Source organism: Pinus tabuliformis, chromosome Q, assembly GCF_031772625.1.
Source record: "Pinus tabuliformis cultivar Carrire ecotype Pingquan chromosome Q, CPIR1, whole genome shotgun sequence".
In the NCBI taxonomy this organism is placed as follows: Eukaryota; Viridiplantae; Streptophyta; class Pinopsida; order Pinales; family Pinaceae; genus Pinus; species Pinus tabuliformis.
The window spans coordinates 656,204,099-656,229,883 of record NC_142296.1 but is presented as its reverse complement, the minus strand read 5'-3'; the positions used below and the strand labels follow the sequence as shown (position 1 = coordinate 656,229,883).

Here is a 25,785-nt window from a genome sequence, read left to right as displayed (position 1 = left end):
TGGTTTGGAAGATAAGGGTAGTGTCCCTTTCTTAACTAGAGCTGCCTATGAAGAATCATTATCCAGAGGCACTGCTCGTGAGTTTGTTGTACCAACAAGCTTATCAGCAGAAGCAGCCAGCAGCAGGTCCCACCATCCTCAAAGAATCTGAGCCTAAAGCTAGCCCATCTTCTAATGACTATGCAGATCTGCAAATTGACCGGCCTGCTGTTATCCCCAGTCTAGTGATCAAAAAGGGAGAAGAAAGCTCCCCATCATCTTATGTTTCTCTGTCTGTTCAAAAGACAAGCCCTCAAGATTGCCCATTAGGCATTGAAGCAGGCCAGAATTCAATGCCCAAGGATGATATGGATAATATCTGTCTTGATATTCCGAAGCCTGCCCAGTTGGCCTCCACACAGCTTGAAAGGGCAGTTTGCCAGATCACAGAGGAAGAGGATGCACAGTTTTGGGACACCTCCTTGGATGTCGACTGTTCTAAGAAAGCTACGGAAGCAGGTGAAGTCTTTGTGTCCTCCACACAAGAATACATTGGTTCACCATTTATATTGATTGTGCAAGCCACAGATGACACAGACAAGTACAACGCAGCCATTGTTATTCAGCGGGCGTACAAAGGCTTCCACGAAGAACATCCAAGGATGAGAGCATACAAAGAGGGGGTGAAATATAAGCCATCTCTACCTGATAAGGTCAAATGCCCTAAACTTTTTGAGGTAGAGGATCAAATAAATCCAATTTTGCAGATCTTTAATGAACCGGCTCATAGGCCGACCGAGAGGAGGAGAAACAGTGTTGATGGCCCAGTAGATGGCCAGTTTTTGGAGATTTATATTGTTTAAGGTTTTCGAGCCTTAATGATTGTAAGCATGTTCTTTTACAGGTTTTAGCGTAGACTTAATTAGACTCCATGCCCAATGGAATATTAGGAAATGTTTTTAAGCTTGTTTTGTATGAAGGCATTGGTCTGCAGTTCTTGAGACCTCACAGGGGGGATCTCATCCCCAGAAGAAGCCAGTGTTATCTCTGCTACATGTTGCTGATATTCAGAGGATAGAAGTGGGCTTGGTTCTTGGTTTTGCTCAAAAGAAGCTCATACTGATCACTTTTACCTTCCCCTCCACCTCTTCCATCCTCCTTCCACTTCCATTTTCCGGGGCTTGCTATCGGAAATCATATGAAAACCTTCATCCTTAAGCCCCAAGTGCTAAAGTTAAAATCATATATAACCTGCACTCATATACTCGTACACCTTCATAAACCATCCTTTCATTCCTCCAAAACTCGGCGTAAATCCCTGTTCTTAAAGGCCTAAGCGCTATGTTTTAAACCCCATAAGATCGCTTCCACACGACCCCACGTTGCTGTGACCCTTCATCAGTGTTGAAAAACAGTTAACTCCTTTATCGGGTCCGAGTTTAGTCGCCATCGCTGATCGCATCCATGTATAAAGGTTGTACCCCTTGACTTCCGCAGATGCGATATTAAAAGCAGTTAATTCCTTATCGGGTCTGGGTTTAGTTGCTGATCGCAATCGCATCCATGTGCGTATAAGGCCCAAACCCCTTGACTTCCGCCGATGCGATATTGCGATCGCTCCTCCGCTGTCCGATCAATCCCGACGAGATCCAACGGCCCTCGTCCATCCCGATCCCATATCTCCTGATACCTCCTGCCAAGAGATCTCCGCCGTCCATTTATTCGATCGAACGACATTCACTTGTTCCACTCTCGCAAGCCGCCTGTGCGTTAACTCGCAAGCAAGGTGGTTTTAGTCCCGTCACATCCGCCACGCGTCGCCCGATGACTCGCATCGCTCACCCGCGTACCTTTACTGCTCACCCACCAAAAGCAATGCGATACATACCGCTTACCGCTCATTTCGCTCTCATATCTCCCGTGTATCTTTCCTGACCGATAGTTGTCGGATTTGTCTGTTGGAGATATGACGGCTCATGTTTGTTCACTCCCGTTTCCTCCTGATATCTCCCACCGAGTCATAGCCGCCATTCATCTGCGCAATCCAACGGCTGATATTTGTTCCCGTCATACTCATGCCTCCACCATACCATCCGCGTCCATAGCCTGTCTTGTGCATCCGAAGGAAGAAGGTGGCCAGTGTCCAGCACTCGGCGTAATAAATCCTCAACGACCGCATTTAACATGAAGAATGGCCGATAAGGAAAGGACCAGCGTCGAGCAGATCAGTGCATTTATCAGTTCTGGAATTTCCTCCATATTACACTCCACCTGCTCGAGAAGTACAGCAGAGCATCCGAGAAGATCAATTTTGTGCGCAGAAGCAGCAAACTGCACCAGAGACTCCATCAGAGAGTTAAGGCAGTTGGTGGTCAATTATGACCCCTCCACGCATAGAACAACAACATATCTTTGTAATCAAACTCTATATATGCCCAAAACACAGATGTAATCAGGGTTGATGGTTGTTGTTTTGATGTAAAGTTTAACTTCTAGAGACTGTAACTACTTTGATACTTGCAGCGTCTAGTCTTCATTTTCAGCTAATACAAGCTTCTTTTGCTGTTAATTGCTCACTTTCAATTTCTACTATGTTCTAGGCTATGCCTGTTATGCATTGTTCATGTGCTCTTGATTTTTAGCAGGGGCTGTTATCCCACCTCTGTGTTGAAGTCTAGTATGTATCATTGAATGTGTTATGCAGGTTTTTGTTTACTTAGTGCTAGAGAGCTGTCATCCTGTCTGTGCATTAGGAAATAGATTTGCAAACCTTTTTATTGGTTGCAACTGGCCATCACATGGTCTTGTGCATCTGCTGGTGTGGTCAGTGTTCTCCATGTACACCTAATCCTCACACTGTGAGTAATTGGTAGTCTAAAGCCTTGTAGTCTGGGGGTGTTCACCCATGTCTGGAGTTAAGCATAGTAGAAGTGGTTCCCTGGCTTGAACAAGCATCATTCCTTCCATTCATCCATTTCCAACATTTTGTTGAGTTTGTAATGTTCCCGAGCATCCCTGAGATACAACCTAGGAGAGTTTCTTAGGGTGATAACAGTTCCATCAAAATTATGTGTTAATATGCTTCACAGTCATGGGGGATACGTTGAAATGGGTCAATTCCTAAGCTCAACCAAACAACAAATTCTTTCAAAAAGACACATTACCCATGGAAATGGTGGGTCGATGGCCCGCTGTGATCCTTTGAAGGTCCCGTGTGACTCGTCGTAAGATTATGAAAGTATATCACTTAGGTTAGGAACTTGCTGAAGCAGCTCGTCTTGTTTATTTTATAAATCAATTTATTTTTATAAAATTATGTCTTTTATATTATAACATATATTTTAAAACTTTTTTATTGATTTGGTTTCCTCGCATCGAAAATACATTAAGGTTTTCAAATTCTAATTAATTGATCACACTATAAAATTTATCTTTTACATTTTGATATTATTTTTATCATTTTATTGTTTCGCTTGTACTGGAGCACATGAGTAGTTTGGAATTTCCGGAGGTGGGTATTAAATTTTTTTTTTTTAATGATATTATTTTTATTATTTTGAAGATGTTCATTAATATTAATTTGGTTTATTATATTTATAAATAAAATAATTTTTTTTTATTTTTTTATATTTAAATAATTTGAAAATGAAAATTTTAACTTTTATTTTTATAATTTATAATTTATAAAATTTAATATTAAAATAATATTTTACATTTGGGATTTTTTTTTTTTCCATTTTTACTCTAAATTTAATTATGTTAATATATCTAATAATATTTGTATTTTTAAATGCATTTTTTATTTTATTTTCAATTTTAATTATTTGGTATTGATATATTAAGTACTTATATAACTATACAAAGTACTTTTGTATGTCTAAAAATCATGATTTAAAAATATATATTAAATAGAGTGTATTATACATATTTTAATTACCAAAACCCTAGTTAGGGGTTGTTGTTTTCTTAGTTGGATTGATTATATGTTTGTATGAAATTAGCAATATCATGGGAAATTATTTAAGCAAAAATCTTAAGTGGATTAAGTTGAATTTTTCACATATACTAAAATATGTGTAGACATCAATTAAGGTTTATTGAACTAGACGAAAAAACAAAGGAGAAGTTTAAATGGAATTAGGTTTTAAATGATGAAAGCACAACTTTTCAATGTTGAATATGCCCACAAACAAGGTATCTTTAGGATTCTTGTCTCCAAATACAAGCTCATTCAAAAATAAAAAAGTACATAAAATAAAATAAAATTATTAGCAAATTTTTGAGCAAGTTACTCAACTCATGAAAATAATCAGAATTCAATAAATTAATAAACAATATTTTTGATGAAAGATAACAATGCATGTCTAAATATATCAAGTCAGAGATAAATTTTCATTCAATAAAATAGAGAAAAAGACAAGAAAATTAGAGCTTCCCACTTTAAAGTAATAGTTATAAATGAAACCTCACTAAAAAGAATAGATAGAGTTTATAAATCTATGAACTATTATTTCAATCAAAAATTGATACTTTATAGCAATCTTGAAAATTTAAACTTTCTCTAAAACATACGACATGCAATTATAAAAAAGAAAACGAAAAAAAGTAAGATGGAGGATTAATTTTCACTATGATAAAAATGAAATTTATATATAACATGTAAATGTATTATATATATTATCAATTCCCATTTAATTTTTAAATAAAAACAATAAATAAAAAAAAAAAATAAACTTCTTGAATTTTCCTAAACATAATTTTATTAAAAATATTACAACTCTAAATCTTATAACTAAAAAATACTTAATGCCATTTTTTTCCCAGACCAAACAGTGACAAAACTAAAATATAATTTTCAACCTTCTTTAATATTATTATTCCAATTTAATTTTTGAAAATTTTCCTTTTAGCCATTTACAAAAATCTACTTCTTTATAAGTATTATTAACTTAAATAATAATAAATTTATATTTTTTTATATTAATTTAAATTTTTTATCCAATTTAAAATAAAATAATATATAAAAATATTTAATTGTTAAAAATTCATCATCAAGATGTAGAATAATTGAAAATCGGGTGTTTCATCAACATACTTATTGTGTGAAAGTTGTTTGTTTAAAACTCTATAGATACAAAAAATCTAACCATGTTAATGATTGGTGTGGCCCAAATCATGTGCGATCCCTAGGTTGTTTTAATAGCTTAGGTGCCCCTAGGTCTCAATTTCTTAGCCAAAAGTCAATTCTCTAGGTCATGGATATACTAGCAAATAAAATAAATGAGCCATAAATTGTAGAATAGTCGACAACAACAAAGCATTCTGTTAAATCACTTTTAATGTGAAGGTTGCTGATTTAAAATCTTGTGGGTACAAAAGTTCCAACCATATTAAGAACTAGTATAACATAAAATGAGTATGATCCCTGAATAATTTTGATAATGAACATGCTCCTAAATGATTTTTTCGTAAATGAAAATCAATTTGAAAAATCACATATAAACTAACAAACAAACAAAAAATTAAAAAACTTTCATTCTGAAAAAATCTCATATAAAAGCTTACATATTACAAATCAAAATGCCTTTGATTCATACTATATTATAAAGATATTTATAATCAAGAACGTAATAACCACAACCAATATGAATGAGAATGAAACCCAAAGTCCAACCTCGTGCAAAGAAAGATTCATCCTTCCATCCGAACCAAGTAAACTATACGATCCCAATGAATGTAAGTCTAGCACAACCACATTTAGCAATGTGGTTGATATACGCCGATAGGAATTTATCAATCACATTAATAATTATTAGTTGTATAGTGTTAATGTGGCTATTAGAGATTGACTATTTGTATTTAGATAACAAATATATATATATATATATATATATATATATATATATATATATATATATATATATATATATATAAGGGTTCTAAAATGCCAATTTTTGAAAGTCCTTGAAACACAGTGGAACCTGTCTCAAATCAAAGAGCTCGTCATTCTTAATCCAACGACATGAACAAAACCTCAATCCAACATCGTATGAAGAAGTTATGGCCCACTAAAATTTTTTGGAAATAACTAAATTTCTTGCATGTAGGACCCACATGGACACTTGGCATGTTGACGTCAGCAGCCTGACCAGTAGCCCATTCAGTTGTATCGACCAATCAGAGTATGACACGTGGCAGCGCAGTCAGCATCGCCAAATTTCCTTAAGGAGGCGATAATTTGGACCTCTCCGGTGATCGGCGATGACGAATTGTCGCTCGTTTAAAAAGACCAATGACCCTTAAAAATTCGGCTGGAAACTGGGCCATTGGATATTAAATAAAAAAAATAAAAAAAATTGCCAGCCGGCAGATGGTCAACCAGAACAGCCAGTGACCAAATGGTGGTGGTAACAATATATAACATATTTAAAAAGCCGTCGACTGAAGATGAACCCACCCGACGGAACCGCCGACACTGGCGCCATAAAACAATGCAACAAAAAATGTAACTACTAAACGTAACCTCTAGCAGAGACTACCAGTCGAACCCTGTTATACATGGTTGGGTCCGGGTTTTGAACCCGCGACTGGCGGATAGCCAACAACCTTTCCAAAGCACCACCACTTTGTATCTAAACACCATTCAAATCGCCAAATGGGTGGAGGAGTGGACATGTGGAGCGTGAGGCCAGATTTCAGAGCATGCAGAAAGATTCTTGGGAATCTTGGGGAATATTCCCATAGGGAATATAAAATATTCCCTGGAGCCCCTTAGGTCACCAACATAGAGAAGTGCTGACTTTATAGTCAATTTTCACAATTTTTTGCAAGGAATCCAACTGTGTTGTATGTTTCTTCAGCAGAGGTCTACCTTTTCAAGACATCCCCGGGAGTGGAGCTAGAGGGTGTGATTTTGTAATTTCTTGTAATTTGATTTCGCCACCAATTAATGAAAGAGACCTCCCCACATTGAGGGCCCATAGACGTAGCCCACGCTAGGTGAACTTCATTATCAAGTTGTTTATCTTCCTTTGATCTCATGGTTTCTTTTGATTTCCGCTTCTTTTATGTGTATGTTTATCTTGGTTACATGCTCTTTTAAATGCAATTCTGCATGCATCCTTGAAGTACAATATCTGGATCAAGTATGATATTAGAACAGGTCTTCTTGATCCGAGTTCCATAAGTGAATGCTAACTAGAAACAAGCTCCAAAAGGGTGAAGGAAAGGACAAATCCTTTGATCCAAAAGTGGGGCATGGAACACGAAGACGAAAAATGGAAGATGAGGAATCTTGAATAGAAGAAGAGTGAAATTATCGCAAGATATTCTTCACCATAGCAGATAAAGTGTACAAATTGTTTGCAGAGTATGAGAATACAATCAAGCCTCAGAAGAAAGAGACAAATGATCATGCCTCGATAAACATGGAGGCGAAGGAGAAGAGCCGCCTCCCTCTCCAACTTCCAATGACATTTATTCTTCCTCCTCTTCTCATCATTCTAATAGGCATCATAGGAATGCATCTAAAAATCCATTTTTTAAGCTAGATGTAAAGTTTGATTTTCCCACATATAATGGAGAAGGTAATGCAGAGAAGTTAAACAATTGGATTAGAAATATCAAGTTCTATTGCTGCATTCAACATATCAAGGAAGATGAGGCCAAGATCTAATTAGCATCTCTTTAGCTAAGTGGGATCACTCTTTTCTGGTGGGAGAGAAAGTTGCAGAAATGTAGTAAAAACTTAGGTAATATCCTTTCTTCTTGGTCCAATTTCGTTTCTGCATTAAAATATCAATTATATCCTTTCTGTTATCGACAAAAGGATTTAATGGAATGGAAATATTTGAGGCAAGGAAAGGGTCAAAAAGTACAAAGATTCACATGTGTTTAGAAAACAAGCTTTAAATTTGGGCATTTCACTCGATTCACCAGAAACTGTAATGGAGTGTATTGGTGCTTTACATAGTTACATCATGCATTCTTTGTTTTTATTTAAGCCTACTACTATTGATGCAACCAGTGTGAAGGCCATTCACCTTGAAAGCAGGGGAAAGAATGACAAAGAGGAACCACCCAAGAAATCATCTTTCAAACCTCACAATGGTCGGTTCAAAGGAAAAGGCAAGCGAAAGGACAAGAAGGCAACTACAACCAAGAAAGAAGAAGGGACAAAGCCATCTTGGACACATTGTAAGAAGGAAGGCCATGATGATGAACATTGTTGGAAGTTGCATCCAAAGCTAAAGCCAAAGAGAGTTGATGGAAAGGGAAAGAAAAATACGATGGCGATCGTGCAGCAGGACCTTGGATCTAATTCTGATGACGATACACAAATCATAGCAATGGGCATGGTACATAGTAACCTTTCTCTTCATGCTAATGAAAATTTTGAATTGCATGCAAGTACAAGTTCTTCAAATGAGTCTCTTGTTAATGAACGAAAGAGGATTGAATTGTTCCACATTAGAGTTGTGATGAAACATACTAAATTGGAAACATTGTTTGATCTGGGCTCACAAGTAAACTTGATTTTAGAATCATTGGTTAAGAAATTAAGATTGGAGACCAAGCCTCATTCGAAACCCTACCCTCTTGGTTGGGTGTGTAACAAAGCCAAATTACATGTAACCAAATAGTGTAGGGATCAATTTATGATTACATCCAAATTAGTAGAAGAGGTTGTCCTTGATGTTGTACCTTTGGATATATGTGGCATTGTATTTGGGAGTCCATAGTTCTTTGACATAAAAGAAATTTTCTTTCACCGTGAAAACAAGTATAATCTCACGAAATATGAAGTGGAATATATTTTTAGGGCTCATCATGCCAAGATCAGTGCAAGTCTTATAAGTGCAGGTCAGATGAAGAGATTGATCAATTCAAGCAAAGGGCGCATGCTCATGGTTGTGAGATAAAAAGATGCAGAGGCATCTGAAGCTTTCCAAGGCTGTGATCCCACTCATAGAAAAGAATTGTATGAAATTATTTCTAACTATAATGCTCCTTTACCAAATATTGGTATGTATAGGTTGTCAACCATTGAGATGGAGGAGATAAAGAAATAAGTGCAGGAATTGCTAAACCAAGCGGTCATAAGGCCAAGTGCTTCTCCATGTGGCTCACCCATCGTGTTGGTGCCAAAGAAGGATGACACATGGAGTATGAATGTGGACTACAGGGCACTCAACAAAATAATGGGGAAGAATCGGTCCCTCCCCCTCGCATTGATGATTTATTAGACCAATTGAAAAATGTTTTCTATTTCACAAAACTGGACTTGTGTAGTGGCTACGACTACCTCTCATGAAAATGGTCATAGATGAATGACTTACTTAATGTAGTTGAATCCAAAAAAAATATATCTAATATAATGCACTACGGAAACCCCTCAATACATAAATATAAAAGAGTGAAGGGAGCTCTACTTCATTGGTTCATGAGGCACAATACTTGCTAAGGTTTTGAAAATGGGGTAGCAAGCTAAGTGGGCTTGATTGTGGGGAAAACTCCACAGTTAATCGAGCTTGAGCCAGAGGTGATCTGGGATGGGTGACCTCCCAGGAAGTTTTGGTTACTAGGTGCAAGCCCCAGAAGTGATGATTGACGCTATGTGATTCATTTCACAGTTTCAACCCCACTTCTTCAAACCTGTGAGCATCACCCGATGTAAAGAGTGTTAAGTGGACTATTCAAAAATCATGAGAATAGAAGTGATGATTGACGCTATGTGATTAATTTCACTAGTTTCAATCCTACTTCTTCATCCCTGTGAGCATCACCCGATGCAATGAGTAGACTATTTAAAAATCATGAGAATGAAAGTAAGGATTGACGCTATGTGATTCATTTCACTAGTTTCAATCCCACGTCTTCACCCTTATGAGCATCACCCAATGCAATGAGTGTTAAGTGGAATATTCAAAAATCATGAGAAATTAGTCAGTTATGACTACCTCTCATGAAAATGGTCATAGATGAATGATCAGAATCTGGATTAGGGGCAAAAATTTGCTCAAAAATCAAACTACTCAAAATCGCTCAAAAATTGAATGAGCGCGTCCATCTCGGTGATACGATCCCAACGCAACTTGTTTCACTCAAAACAGAACTTATATGAGAAAGATAAAGAATCATGTCCGTTCTGTCAAACGGGAAAAAAGTTGGGTACAGGACTGACTGAGATGCTGACTAGGCATCCGTACAGCCCAATCAGCAAAAATAATATTTCAAGGAATATTCCTTAGAATATTCTCAAAATATTCCCACAGGTGGCTCAATCAAATTGTGACAAGTGTCAGCATATTACTGGTCAAGTGCATTTAAGGTGGACCAATGAGAGGCTAACACATGGCAAGCCCAGAGGTCACCACGTTCTCTCTCAAAAATCGGGTAAAATTATTTGGCAGGTCGACGAAGTCGAACCCGCGACCTCGCCCACACAATCCCAAAGCTTTACTGTTATACCACATCCGCGTTACTTAATAAAAATGGGGTGCGACTTCTAATTAAAGACATGGTACATGGCAGTTGGGGGAAAGAGAGGCCTAGCCCTCTCTTCATATGACCATACACCATAACCAGAGGCTAGCGCTACGTACTAAGAAGGATTAGTGTTAATTAACCCATGCTTATACCTAATTAATTATGGATTTAGTTGGCGACAATTTTGGCAGGTCCAACAAATTCGACATTACTCCATTTTTGGCGGGGTTAACTGGAGTTTCTCCAGATTTGGTGGAGTTTTCCTATAGAAAACTGAAGAGACCATAACTTCGTAAAAATTCGACCAATTTTGGCTCAAAAAGAGTCATTCTTAGATGATTTGGAGGCTCTAAACATAATGGAACAGGTTGCAGAGGCATAAAGGAACTTTTGTATGTGATTTTTCTACGTTTAAGTTTAAGGAAGCCTAGGGCTACCAGGAGAGGAGGTCAAAGCCTAAATTAGTTGAAGTCCAATTGCAGAGCTTGGATAGTCCTTTTTTGGGTTTTTGGGTATTCTGAATCCAATGGAGCAGGTTGCAAAGACATTGGAGCAATGAAGGTGCATGTAATCATAGAACTGACCATTAATCCAAAGAGACCCCAAGCATTGAAGCAGATCCAAGGAGATGTAGCCTAGGAGGGGTGAACTCCTTTATCAACGTTGTGTTATGATTTGCTTCATTTTAATTCTCTGTAATTTACTTGTTGTATATGTGTTTTAAACAACTAATTAACCTCATAAATTTCTCATAAAAGACACTCAACACTTGACACATAATTCCTCACATTTCGGTTAATTTGAGACGATCCTAAACACATTTATTTTTAATACTAATGAGGGAGATTGCATAGCAATAACAAGTTTTCCTAACATTCAGATCAAGTTGGTATCAGAGCACTTGTTAGCTGATTTTAACCCTGAGATGGTTTGCCAAGGTTAGCTAGAAAATTAGCTATTGGTTTTGTAATTGTGCAAGGAGAATTTAACTGTGTGCAAGTTTATGTGTGTAAGATGAAGAAAGGAGATGGTCTGAGATACTTCTTTGTTGAGAAACTTTTTGGCTTTGAGAAGCTTTTTGATGCATTACAAGTGTGATGGCAACTTCAACAAGTGATGTTTCTAATCCATCTTCCTTAGTAGGACTCGTTGATTTAGAGATGTTGCAAGAGCTTATCATCATGAGAGATATGGTGCAAGAGATGAATGAAGATAGGAAGGAGAACATTATACTTCAAGAAAAGTTGATGGCCATGAAGGAGGACAAGCATAAGCTTCTTGAAAAGATGCATGAAATGGAGATTAAAGTCCATGATGTCAAGGAAACCCTAACCAAGTGTGTGCATGAAAATGAGGCATGCAATTCAAGTTTATCTTCAATTTCCTCTCAAAATCAATGCTTTTATGTTTTGAAATACACACTAGAGGAATAGGGTCCAAATTATTTATGAATATGGGTTATGAAGGTAAAGGGTTAGGAAAACATGCACAAGGCATAGTTGAGCCAATTGTTGTTGAGGAAAGGCCTAGATATTTTGGTCTTTGTTATGGACAACATGATGGAGAATGCTCCAAAGCCAAGGAGGCACATGAAGGTGTTCCAAGAAGGAATTTCATTACATGTTCATTACCTCAAGCTTGTGAAGTTTGTGTTCATGAGGAATGCAAAAGTTTTATACCCACTTTGCAAGAAGATGCTCATAAGCATGCAACTAGTGGAAATGGAAAACAAGAGGATGTTGAAAGATCTAAGGTCATTGAAACCATTGTTGGTATTCCAAAGAGAGCCACTACCTCATCAAATTCACCTCTTCAAGAAGGCGACAAAGGTGAATGTGCAAGGTATAAATCTGCCTTTAATCAAGTTTCTTTTGATTATGATAAACATGGTAAATCTTCACATAAGATTTGGAGAAAATTTACATGTTCCTTTTGTGGTTTGAATAACCATATTGTTTTGAGGTGTTGGAAGAGGATAGCCATACACAAGAAACTTTCAAAACAAAAGAGACAAAAAGCCAAAGGTCCATTGGATAATGGAAACCATGTTGAAAAGAAGATGCAATTATTTTTCACTCATTGCCATAAGCAGGGTCATCTTGTAGATAAGTGTTGGACTTTGCATCCAACAAGTCATCCACGACATTTGAAGAAGGTGGAGAGAGATTTTGGCAAGAATGGAAAAGAGGATTCCATAATTGATGTGGGTCAGGATGATACACATGATGAAGTGTAGCTGAAAGAAGCGCCATTGAAATGGTTTGGAAAGAGATGGTTAGATTTCTTAACCAATTAAGGCCTTGCATTTCTTTTGATAATTGATGCAAATCTTGCCTTATTGATGCATTTCCTTGTTATTTGGATGCATTTCTTTTCTCTTGAAAGTATGACGCATATTGCATGAAGCAATATGTTGGAAAAGTAGAGTTATGTTGACTCATTTAGATGCAACTGTTATCACTCTAAAATTTCCCTAGGGTTGTTATCTTGTGTCAAAAGAAATATTAGAGGTAACCACAAACCTACTTTTGAGATCAGGATCTAGCCTTCCTAATGCTCAGAGAGGGCTCTCTCTTTATGATTTAACTTTGTTGAGTTAATTGATTTTAGGCTAGTTATTTAAACTTGATTGGGTTTTGATTTTGATTTGGTGGTGGAATCATTGACTTACATGGATAGAGGGATGTCTTTTACCATTGGGCTATGGGGTCAAGTGTCAAGAAAACAGGACTAAATCAAGTTCTAAAGATAGTGTTCACAGGGAAAGGTAGCTGAGTAAATTCAAATCTTTTAGGTTGGATGGTGAACTGGTTTTCAATGCAATGCCTTTATTACTCAGTCCATTCTGCTAACTTGAAAAATGGTACAATGAACCCTTAGGTTTCATATCAATACAACTATAGAAATGTTTAGCAATCCACCCTTAATACTTCGAATTATGAAGTATTTATACAAAAAATTATTACAAAATATCCTAAACTGATTTAGGAATTATTCAAGGAAAAAAGAAATATCTTCATGCAAGAAGATAGAGACAGACATGTAATTAATGCAAGCTATCCCTCTTTTATTGTTTGCAGTTGGATTTTCTTTGATATTATGTTGCTTTTTCTCTTTTGTTGTTTGTCTTCCACGCTGACTGTTCTTTTACTTTGCCTTTTGACTGATACTCTTTCATCTGATACTCTTTGACTTAGCTAATTTTCTGCTTTTCTTTCAATGCTCTGTATTCACTGTTTACCTTGCATTTTCACAGTAAATCATTTAATTTTCCCAAATCTCTGTATTTGGTAATTTAATATTTACCATTCTTTTGTAGACTTCATCAGCTTCTATGTATTTTGCAAAGGTGGCCTTGTTTACAAAACGATGTTTTACCTCATGCTGGAGGTAAAAGAGGTTCTCAAAAGTTTGGTAAAGAACCTTTCCTATAGGCTTCCCTTTCATATAGGAACTAATGGCTTGCTCCTTTGCCACTTCTCTGATTCTCTTGTCATAGTCTTCATGTGCAATTAACCTGTCATTTATTACCAATGGATTAGGTAGACCTTTCTGCCTCAAAGCATCAAATTTGACCATGAATCTGCCTATAGCTAGCTCCATGGTTTAGAATTTGTCCTCAAGCTACATCATCAAGTTCCTCTTGGTGATTACCTTCTTCACCTCTAGTATAGTGCCAGTTCTGTCAACTATGCCAAGCTCCTGCAATTCATATTTATTCTTTGAGTTAAGGAATTGGATTATTCTTGAGGCTTCTTCTAGCATATTTCCAAGTTCGACCTTAACCCTTTGAATTTCTTCACCAGCCTCTTTGACTAAATCATTTTGTTCAAAGATAACTTGTATAGATGGCCAAATATCATTGACAGAGTCAATGATATTGGCCCATAGCTGCTCTTTTGCTTGGGCAAGTGGCTCCTTCAATGTTAATTCCTTTTCTAAGTTATTTATCCTCTCAGTCAACCTATTTGACTTCTATACTTCATTTTTATGCATAATTTGAGCCAGTTTCTTCTCATCCTCTAGACTTTTTATCTGTTCTTTAAGTCTATTTATTTCAGTGGTCTGAATGGACATGTCCTCCATGGCTTTGACCAGTTTACTTGCTTCATCACTTGGATGAGCTGCTACTGTTGTTGAACCTGTTGTTTATGTAATTGTTGATGTAGATGCTGATGCAGTTGGAAGTGTTGTAGCTACTGGAGCTGTTGGGGCCAATGAAGCTGCCAAAGTTGAAGGAACTGTTGTAGTAACTGTAGGAATAGCAGTGGCAGTAGTTGTCTCAATGCTGGCATGTTTCAGCTGTATTAAATTGTCCAATTCATTCTCCATTTCTTTCAATTGAGCATTTAGTTGAAGAATGAGATCCATCATTTCATCATGTTGGGTTTAGCTCTCTAGGACCTCCTTGGTTTGTGGATGTTCAGTAGGAGGAAATTTTAACTGCTTCTTCAACGCAACAATATCCTCATTTTTCTTCTTTATGAGCTTTTCTGCTACCTTGATGTCATTTGGATTATATCCAATCTCAATCACCAAGTCCTCCAGTGACTCGATTCTGTTATCCTTGGCCTATGAGGATGCCTTTTCTAGCTTAAACTGTGTTGTGATGTTGTCTAGATAACTTTGAAGTTTCTACACAGTTATTGCTTTGTTATTCATTTTCGAGTAAATCATTTCACCTGCTTTCTTATGAAATTCAATTTGATCAATAGGGTGATTATCCCTGGCCACAACTTCAAACTCTGTCTTCCTATAATCTGTTGATGTTTTAGGCTGCAAAAAGGTCATTTGCATTTTACCAGTTTTAATGTCAAAAGCTGACATCAACGTCTTCTGATTGCTAGGAGTCTATTTGAAGTACTAGGCATATGTTTTAGCCTTCAATGCCTCATTCCTCAACTTGATTTCTTTATACTTCTCTTTTATATCTTTATCTTTATCCACTGGTTTGCTGGATGAAGAGACTTCAATACTAAGTTGTTTTTCAATAATCTGTGTATTTGAGGTGGAAGGTTGATGGGTTTCCTTTGAAACTGCTGGAGCTATATTCTTTTTAACCACTATGTCAGTATCAATGATTTGAACTGTCTCAATGGTCTCTTCTTGCTCATTTACAGGATTAAGCTTGGGCTCTTCCTCTACATGATTTCAAATTTGTCATCTGTAGTATCAATTTTAGAGCTAAAACCTTCTTCCCTGGTTCTTTTTACATTTCTATCCTTCATGGCCGGAGTCTGTAGAATGGGACTAATACCCATTTATTCCTGTAGGGTTGGAATATGCAGAAAGGAACTAGTATCTATCTTCTTTTCCACATCTATTAAGGTATTTTCCAACCATTTTGATTGGTTGGCATATTTTTCAATGTCTAGCCTAGACTCATGCATAAAAGGGCTTAATTTGAATTTGAGCCTTGATTTTTTTATGACTCCATTAGGGTCATACTGCCACATGAAACTGCTACTAAACTTCATTTTTTGTAAAATTTTCTCTACTTCTTGTCCAACTTCCCTATTATTACAACTAAAAGGGCCCAATTGGTTTTTGATCTTGAACTGTTTTTTCTTCCTAGCTGACAGAAAATTGACATCATCTGAGTTTATGATCTGCCTGAAATATTCTAATGCAAATATCCTCATGGGGAGATATTTGGGCAGCTTGTAGGGAGTGAGCTGGCATCCATATATCCTAATTTCAGTGTGGTCCTAGTATAGATACCAGTCTCCTACTCTATTGTTTTTAGACAACTGCAAAACTCTTTTTATCTCATCACTAATCCTGGGTTGATTGCTACTGGTTATCATATTTACAACTGGATGAACAAAGGAATCAATGAACTCCTTATAACTAAAAACAGTGGAATATTTTTGGATTAATGGTGTCCAAAAGATGACAAGTCTTGGTTGGCCCTTAGTGTCCAATTTTTGGATGCTGACTGGAAACTTGTCTGACTGGAAATATAGGAACATGTGGAACAATACTGAAGAGTAGTTGAATACTATTTCATTTGGCAGTATGATCAATTGATCATGGATTCTGTCTGCCAAGAATTGGGAAAAATTGAAAATTGTAGTTGGAGGCTTGCCTGGGCAAAAAATAGAGAGGAAAGCAAGTACATGTTCATCTACAAATTCATCAGTAGTATACCCAAGGATACAAGACATCATGGTTACAATTTGTCTGGTCCTTTAAGAGAAAATGGTGGCATAGTATGGAGGATTGTCTATAGGAGTATGAGACGCTTCTAGGATGAAAGTCTGAAAGATTTGATCCCTCTTGGGAAAGTCCAGCTTTATGTAAAGTTCAAGTAGGTTTTCAATGGAAAATGGGGTTTCATTTGGGCTTGGCTGGACCTGCAACATTTGATTTATTGACTCTGCAATAATGGTGAATAAAATTTGTTATTCAAGAGAGAATATGGCTCTTTGACTTGGGATATAGCAAGCTTGGCAAAAATGGATGATTTCTGGGAACATGTATACCTGTGGGAACAAGTATTTGGGAAAATTTGATTCCCATAGGTGAATGTCATCATTCTGGTTAAGGAATTTATCTTTACTCCAGTAGTGGAGTTTTAATAGATGGCTAGAGGTGGATGTGTCTTTAATTTGGAAATATTTGTCGGCCAATGGGAGGTGGTCAATGTCCAGGTGAGGGGTTTGCAGGGGTTTCTCATTTAGAATGCTCTGGGAAGCCATAATTTGGTTTATTCTATTTGAATTACTCTTTCTCTGGCTTTAGGAATAGGGTTAAAAGCTCTGGAACAGTGGGAAGGGTGAATATAGTCTACAGGAAAGGGTTTCTTCGGATGCACAGTGGGTTTCTTTAGTTTGGAAAGGTTTTTTAATTAATTTAGTTAATTAACCTTATATAAACAGTGTGCAGAGCTTAATTACAGGGTCGTTCTGGTTCTTTCAAGAATACCTGGAAAAACGACGATTAGGTGTGCAAACAGGGTTCTGTGGTAGCAACAGAGGTTTCTGAAGATTGAATTGTCTGTGTGCTGCTTCAATTTGGAGTCGGCAGGGTCTTCAGGTTGCAAATGGGTAGAAAACGGTTGAACAAAGTTCCCGGGCATTAGAACTGGTTGACAGAGGTGTTTGCAACGAAAATCAGTGAAAAGAGTGAAAAGGGGGATTTTTTGGTTTTTAACCAACAATGGTTCAATTTGGGCATGAGATTAACAAATGAACAGTGGGCGGTTTCATTTTACGCGGGGAGGTGGTTTTATGCAATATCGCACCGCTTTTGGGTGGAGGGTGGTATTTTTCGAGAGCACGCGATACAACGTGGTGTTGCCATGTAGCGAAACAGTGATTGGCCAAAACCGCGAATCTCACGTGCTTTTGGGATTTTAACTGTCGGAAGATGGGAGTGCGTGATATGGATATGGGCTGTCGGATCTGGAGGTGGGAGATCCGAGGGCTATCGTGTTGCAAAGTTGCAAGGACTGAGTCAGGGTGTGGTTAGCTGAGCTCGAGGCTAAATAATATGGCGGGTTTAATATATTCAAAGGTTTAGTGAGGGTCGGGGAATTATAACGTGGGGGTTAAATACATAAAGCGGGACTAAAGGTTATAAAATAACTTAGGATAAAGGGGTTTAGTGGGTTTTTAAGGGAAAAAGGGAATTTAATAAGGGGAAAAGTATTATTTACGATGGGAATGGGTTTCATACTAGGGAAAGGGGTTTTGGGAAGGAGAAATGGGATGAAATAAGGGGGAAATTGAAATGAAGGGGAGGGGATATTTTACAAGGGGAAATGAAAAGGAAATGGTGCTTAGGAATGAAGAAGGAAAAAGCATTAGGGAATGAAAGGTAATGAAGGGATAATGAAAGGGTAATTAATAAACTAGACATGTAGGGGTTTAATGAAATGAGGGGAAATTAGTGAATAAGCTTTAGTGAATGTCCTTTGTCTTTGATAATTCCTCCTGAACATGAAACATAGGATCAAGTATGATGAAGGTGCATTTGAGCTAGCAACCCTGTTCATTCCAAAACTTCTTTTGCCTACCCTTTATTTACCCTAGCATTTCCTCTTCATTCATTGGGTGCATTTGAGCTTGTTGACCATTTATTTATTTTTCTTTGATAAACAAACTATCTAATTCTAACCTTATGACTTCCAATGGCTCAGATTAAACTGATGAGCTCATTATTATTCTCTACCTAACTACTAATCTGTCAAGATTAAATAGTTTGGCTAGATCTTTATTCTCTATCTATCGACATGAAATTTAAAGCATGAATAAATCAAGATTAAACTATTTGACCATCATGGATTGTGACATTTTTCACAAGCTGCACACAATATTATTTTGCAAAGTAAATTAAAATGGAGTGGCATTTGAATTTGCACACTTTCATGATCTATTCTTATCTGTTTGTGGGGTTCATATTTTATATTTTTTTGATCTTTTTCTTTCTTTTGGTCCTTTGATTATTCTTTTAGGACTTCACCCTCTTTACATTTTTTATTTTTAATATGGGAAAACATTTTGCAGAAAGGAAAAGCATGTACAATATTACAAGACTAATCATAGTCAATTCAAAATTATGAATCCTATTATTATAGGACCCTAACAACAACAAAGATGGCAATTTGCAACTATAAATTTGCATGCATTTTTTATTCTTGAACTTGCATGTTTACGCCAGGAAGGTGTTCGAAAGTGGAGTATGTTGACTCACTTTATTGCAGCAAATTCGGTCATTTAAGCTCTTTAAGTACTCGTACATACCAATGGAATTCTTGTACTTATGATTGTACTTGTGAGAGAGTTGAGAATTGTTATACATACATGAATTTTTGTGTGTGTGAACAATGGAATTTTTAATAGTTTCATTGTGCTTGAACATGCATGAGTGATTGACTTGTGTTGGTTGATTGTTTTGTTAACATGTATGTTGTCAACTTGAGAATGTTGATCATTTACACATGCATGAGTGTCGACTTGTGTGGTCCATTGATTGTTACATGTATGTTATATCGACTTGGACAAGTTGATTTTGTCTCAAAATATGAAAGGGAGATGTGACAAATTGTTTCATGAGAATGTGGAATTCTTGTTTTAAATTATCAAGTTGTTGTACATGCTTTTGCTTGATTTGAAAGCCAGTTGTTTGAAGAAGCATGTTTTGTCGACTTGTGTTTAGTCGATTGTTTATACAACAATATGTGAGAGTACTGGCGATGTTTACATAATGTGACATTTGTTGCTTTGAAGAAGCAAAAGGAAGAGCTCATCAAGTTATATTCTTGCATCAGTGTTATTCAAGGTTAATGGTGTTTCTTGTGACAAGATGTCGTAGGATTTTGGAAGGTCCACGCTTGAGCAAGAGGCTCATGATTAGCCTTCATTCTCAAATCATGACATGAGAAACATGTTAATACTGGAGGATGATGGAATCAAGAAGCGAAAGTGGACAAAAATGCCAAAAAAAATTGCAGCCATTGTAGACCATTTGATGTGTTGACGCCAAGAAGTGAAAGAGATGGTGAATGCATTCTTCCAGATGTGGAATTTGGAACCGTGGAGGTAAAAGAATGGTCATTTATTTTCTTTTTATTACTGATATTGGAACTCATTGTTGTAGTTCACTCAGATGGGCTTAACTTGGAAAAGTGGTTTCCAAGGAGAAGCTTGCATCGAATGCATGTGTTGCAAAGGAGGAACATGATTCTTAGTGGGAAGGCCATCAGTCAGCTTTCCAAGCACCGAGGGATCGCTTTGGTACAACAGGGTGTTTAATCAGTAAGCAACCAGCAAGCGTTGGATTGGGTCAGCAGCAAAAGGAGAACATTGGTTGAAGTGCCAAGCCATTTGCAAGGCAAGACATGTTAGTGAACCCAAGTGGTTCTCATGGAGATTTTTCCAAGTAAAATCAATTGATAGAACTTGGGAAGGAGAAGAGTATTCATCTCTCATCAGATACTGAGTTTTTGTGGGTCCAAAAGCTTGTCAGTGGGAAGGAGTGATCAAAATCTGGATAAGGGGCAAAATTTTGCTCAAAAATAAAAGTGCTCAGAATCGCTCAAAAAATGAACGATCGTGTCCGTCTTGGCGATACGATCCCAACGCAACATGTTTCACTCAAAACGGAGCTTGTATGAGAAAGATAGAGACTTCCATGTGTTTTGTCAAACATGACAAATTTTGGGTACAGGGCTCACTGGGATGCTGACTAGGTATCCATACAGCCTAGTCAGAAAAAACAATATTCCAAATAATATTCCTTGGAATATTCCCAAATTATTCCCACAGGTGGTTCAATCATATTGTGACAAGTGTTGGCATATTACTAGTCAAGTGCATTTGAGGTGGACCAATGAGAGGTTGACACATGGCAAGCTCGGAGGCCGCCACTTGCCCTCTTAAAAGTCGGGTAAAATTATTTGGCAGGTCGGCGGAGTCGAACCCGTGACCTCACCCACATAATCCCCAAGCTTTACTGCTATACCACAACCATGTTACTTAATAAACATGGGGCGGGGCTTGTAATTAAAGACATGGTACGTGGCAGTTGGGGGAAAGAGAGGGTCAACCCTCTCCACAGATGAGCATACACCATAACCGGAGGCCAACGCTATGCGCTAAGCAGGATTAGTGTTAATTAACCCATGCCTATCCCTAATTAATTGCGGATTTAGTTGGCGACAGTTTTGGCAGGTCCAACAAATCCGGCATTGCTCTATTTTTGGCGGGGTTAACTGAAGTTTCTCTAGATTTGGTGGAGTTTTCCTTGGGAAAACTGAAGAGACCATAACTTCTTCAAAATTCGACTATTTTTGGCTCAGAAATAGTCATTCCTAGATAATTTGGAGGATCTGAACACAATGGAATAGGTTGCATAGGTAGAAAGACACTTCTATATATGATTTTGCTACGTTGAAGTTTAAGGAAGCCTAGGGCCACCAGGAGAGGAGGTCAAGCCTAGATTAGCTGAAGTCCATTTGCAAAGTTTGGATAGTCATTTTTGGGTATTTTGGTCTTCTGAATTCAATGGAGCAAGTTGCAAAGCCATTGGAGCATTGAATGTGCATGTAATCATATAATTGAGCATTAATCCAAAGATGAGTTGCTGTATTATAATTCTGTGAAATTTACTTGTTGTATATGTGTTTTAAACAATTAATTAACCTCATAAATTTATCATAAAAGACACTCAACACTTGACACATAATTCCTCACATTTTGGTTAATTTGAGACGATCCTAAACACATTTATTTTTAATACTGATGAGGGAGATTGCATAGCATTAACAAGTTTGCCCAACATTTAGATCAATGAATAAGTGGACTATTGAAAAATCATGATAAATTAGTCAGTTACGACTACCTCTCATGAAAATGGTCATAGATGAATGACTTACGTAACGCAGTTGAATCCAAAACAATGATATCTAATAAACTATTTATGTTAAATATTTAGCACTATATACTAAGTCAATCACTACCTTTCCATCCTATCCATTTAATATTATTTTATTCTCATCCAACATACAAGATGTAAAGGCAATGATTCAACCATTTAGCTTAGTGCATGGTGCTTAATATTCAGAGTATGATTTACTTAACGTTTTTAACATGATCATATATGTAAGGTTATAATATTTTGGTGTTATTTTTCTTTTAATCATCATTCAATTTTAAGGTCATGACAAAGTTAGACATCAAATTGGTTTATTTCTCTAGACCTTAAAATTCGGTTTATATTTAATGGTCTAGAAAAATACTTGTTATTTTTTCCATCAAAATTTAATTCTCCCAAGTAACACAATGATCTTTATTATATTGACTTTAAACATTCTTGTTGTGTCTAATAATCCTTCAAATCCTAATCGAATATTTTTTTTTATTATAGTTATGAAACTAACTAAAAACCATAAAATGTAATAAAAATATTTTAGATGATTTTGATGCTAAAAAATAAAGATACAACCTTCACCCTTTAATACGTTAAAGATTGGAAGACAACACTTTATGTCATAAAAAGTCCTCAATCCTCTATTAAAATAAGACTATTTACTCGTTAATACAAGTAAAGATTGGAAGACATCACTTTAGTGAAAAAGTTGCCAATCCTCTGTTCAAATGGGACAATCGAATTCCAATTCTTAGAAATTATAATTTTAATTATTTTAAAAATATATATAATTTTAAAAATTATAGAATTTTGATAAATTTTAATTGGAATAAAATTTATTTAAAAAAAATATCAAAATATAAAATAATTAAAATTAAAATAGGGTAAGATTTATAAACTCTTTATAAAGTTATGATGTTTAAATTTATTTATTTAAATGATTTGCGCCAAAATACAACTTTGTCCATCCAATTTTTCAAAATTGAGCGCAATCAAGGACACTTGAATTCTAACCCCAAAAGAAAAGTATGCAGAGTTCCTAGACTTTAGGCCGTTGGATTTGACGAATATCCCAAAAGCAGAGTTCATCTAGTTCTGAGTTCGGGATCTTTTAATTTCGGGATCGGACCAAATTGGAAAATAAAATAGACATGGTTTTTTTAAAGTTAAATGTTGATTTTTGGCACTTATCATTTCAACAAATCACAATTGAATTCCAAACAAATTAGATTATCTAAAAATAACTTCCAAAAACTATAACAAATAGATTACCCAATAAAATATTATAACTACCATTATTCGTTGGCTAGTGTACGCTCGCAAACATAGTTGTGGTGGTTGAAAGAAAAAAAATATATGAATGTTGTAATGAAGATTTACAGGAGCGGGTATTATTTTTTAAGTATATAAAAGAAAAAGAATTGAGAAATTTTAAGTGATATTTTTTTTGAAAGTGTTGAATTTATATTTATGATATAAAAATAAATTTAAACCACACAAATCAATTTTTTTTTTTTATCATATTTTCATTATAAATTTTAAAAATTCCAATTAAAAATTACTCAATAACAATAACCCAATAACCTTTTTACCACGTACGTAATAAAAAAAAATGATAATGAAGCAGAACACATGGAACTTCGAAGTACCCCACGGTTTTATATTTAACATTAAATTTCAGATGCCCGTAAATTTTATGGGACTCCTTACTGCTCAGAGTTACGATGTATGATTGACAGCTTTTAAGAGTAAAACGGTACAAGTATCACACATCCTTGTGACTTCCAATTTTGCTACTATATTTAGCTGATGTCTTCTATTCTGCTCAGCGACGTTGGAAAATATCTTAGCTATCTAAATTTAGAAACATCTCTAAATGAAAATCCACCAATGTCCAGCGGCTTTAAAGAGGAATTTCTAAATTTGGAAGGTAAAATAACAGTCGCTATAAGTTCCGCAGGAGAATGGGAAGAAACATTTTCTGGTTTCAATAGATCAGTATTCGCTCCCTATCTGTGAGCAGTAACCAGAGTTTTGATAAATCGCAGTCCATCGAACTTCGGCGCGAACGCCTCTTCAGCATTCTTAGAATTCGTATTCTGAGAAAAGGTCATGTCATCGTTCACCGATTTGGCCTGTAAATAACACCACAAAACCACTAAATTCAAGACAAAATCTGAAAGATCATCTCTAATATTTATATTGGCCCTGTAAGAAGCAAAGAAAGAAATAAAAACGGATCCAAAAAATCTAGCGTTGGAATGAAGTATTGACTAACCGCAGGAGAGGATGCCGTGACTCGGATCTCGTTGTCATTGAGAGCATTGAACGCTGCAGACGCGGACGCTGCAGCAGCACAAAGGAGTGCTACGGGCTGCCTCATTCTTTAATTCTTCCGGGAAAAAAATGCTTTGAGGAATCGAACCTCTGACCAGACCGAAGAAACTTTGCTTTACAATACCAAGATCTCTTCCAACTCACGGAACAAACGCCTGAACGGAAACAAGAACAGAACAGCAAGATGACCTCCCGAACAGAACAGCAAGAAGCATCCCTACGACGCGCAGCTTCGCCCCCGGTTTCGAATCTCCGGGCCTTCCGAAACAGGGGAAGCGTAAACACCAGACGACTGCAAACGATAAGTTAGAGGGTAATTAACGGTTGATCATACACTAGAAATTTGAAGACAGAAAGAGAGGGCTTGCGCCTTTTATAATCGTGCTAGGACGCTTGATTCACGAGAACACTGGCCTATCATTCATTTTAAATTAAAAATAAAAATGGAAAACTAGGCTAATGATTCGTTGAAGTGAAGGTGAAATACTCGCCACGCGCTTTTGTGGAAGGTTGGAAGCATTCGCGTGCAAAAATATCTCTCTTCTCTAATTTGTGGACTAGGCATTCCGGCCATCGCTATCTACGTTTTCTAGCGAGTTCTGTACTTAGAACACTTAGTGTGGGAAGGTTGGAAGTATTCGTCTTCAAAAATATCTCCCCTTTTAATTTGTGATCTTCTCTAATTTGCGGAGTAGGCATTCCGGCCATCGCTATCCACGTTTTCTAGCGAGTTCTGTACTTAGAACACTTAGTGTGGGAAGGTTGGAAGTATTCGTGTTCAAAAATATCTCCTCTTTTAATTTGTGATCTTCTCTAATTTGTGGAGTAGGCATTCCGGCCATCGCTATCTACGTTTTCTAGCGAGTTCTGTACTTAGAACACTTAGTATGGGAAGGTTGGAAGTATTCGTGTTCAAAAATATCTCCTCTTCTCATTTGTGATCTTCTCTAATTTGTGGACTAGGCATTCCGGCCATCGCTATCTCCGTTTTCTAGCGAGTTCTGTACTTAGAACACTTAGGACCTCTACTTGCTTTTGTGGTTGTGGCTCCTGACTCTACTTGGATAGCTTGTAAATTAGATTTATTGACATGGACTTCAATGGTGGAGGGGAGCTTGGAGGGGAGCTTGAATGCTATGTTAAGTAGTTTTTTTTGTTTAATGCATAAGATTATTTAGTTTTTTTTCCGAGAAAATCTATCATAATTTAATTGTCAAATGAGTAATGAGGATATCTATTTTTGGGCGTTATTGGCAAATACAGACTAACTCATCACCCTTATTCACAAAAAATCACACTACTTGAAATAACCCACTTGTGATCGATAAAGAAGTAAATTTTTACTCTTATTAAATATCTTTAAATCTTAAACCATTAAGCTATTTCTTTAGGTCCAAAAAACTAACCCTTAACTAAAAAACAATTTTAAAACATACTCAAATTACCTTTAATTTTTATTTCATTATTAAAATAATATTTAACACGGTGTATCTTTAATATGTTACTAAATTAAATTACCTCGGACTCGTTTGCTTCACTTAGACTTGTATCCTCTTTTTATTATCATGGTTTTGCCATTTTCCATGAGATTTTGATTCCCCTTGTATT

At 36.4% G+C, this 25,785-nt stretch overlaps 1 protein-coding gene across 1 annotated transcript; it reads right to left on the bottom strand.

Annotated features, from left to right (window-relative positions):
• Window positions 1–23,475: 23,475 nt before the first annotated feature.
• Window positions 23,476–24,544, bottom strand: LOC149221230 (uncharacterized). The gene is made up of 2 exons (XM_089382929.1): window positions 24,119–24,544; window positions 23,476–23,975 (listed from the first exon to the last, which is right to left on the bottom strand). The coding sequence occupies exons 1-2, from the start codon at window positions 24,221–24,223 to the stop codon at window positions 23,850–23,852; spliced, it is 231 nt and encodes a 76-aa protein (XP_089239055.1). The 5' UTR covers window positions 24,224–24,544; the 3' UTR covers window positions 23,476–23,849.
• Window positions 24,545–25,785: the final 1,241 nt, after the last annotated feature.

What these genes read in the sequence shown, in the direction of transcription:
- LOC149221230 (XM_089382929.1), bottom strand. Translation starts at nt 24,223, where the DNA reads ATGAGGCAGCCCGTAGCACTCCTTTGTGCTGCTGCAGCGTCCGCGTCT. An exon ending in TCACGGCATCCTCTCCTGCG is followed by an intron (nt 23,976 to 24,118) that starts GTTAGTCAATAC and finishes TGTTATTTACAG; the next exon opens with GCCAAATCGGTGAACGATGA.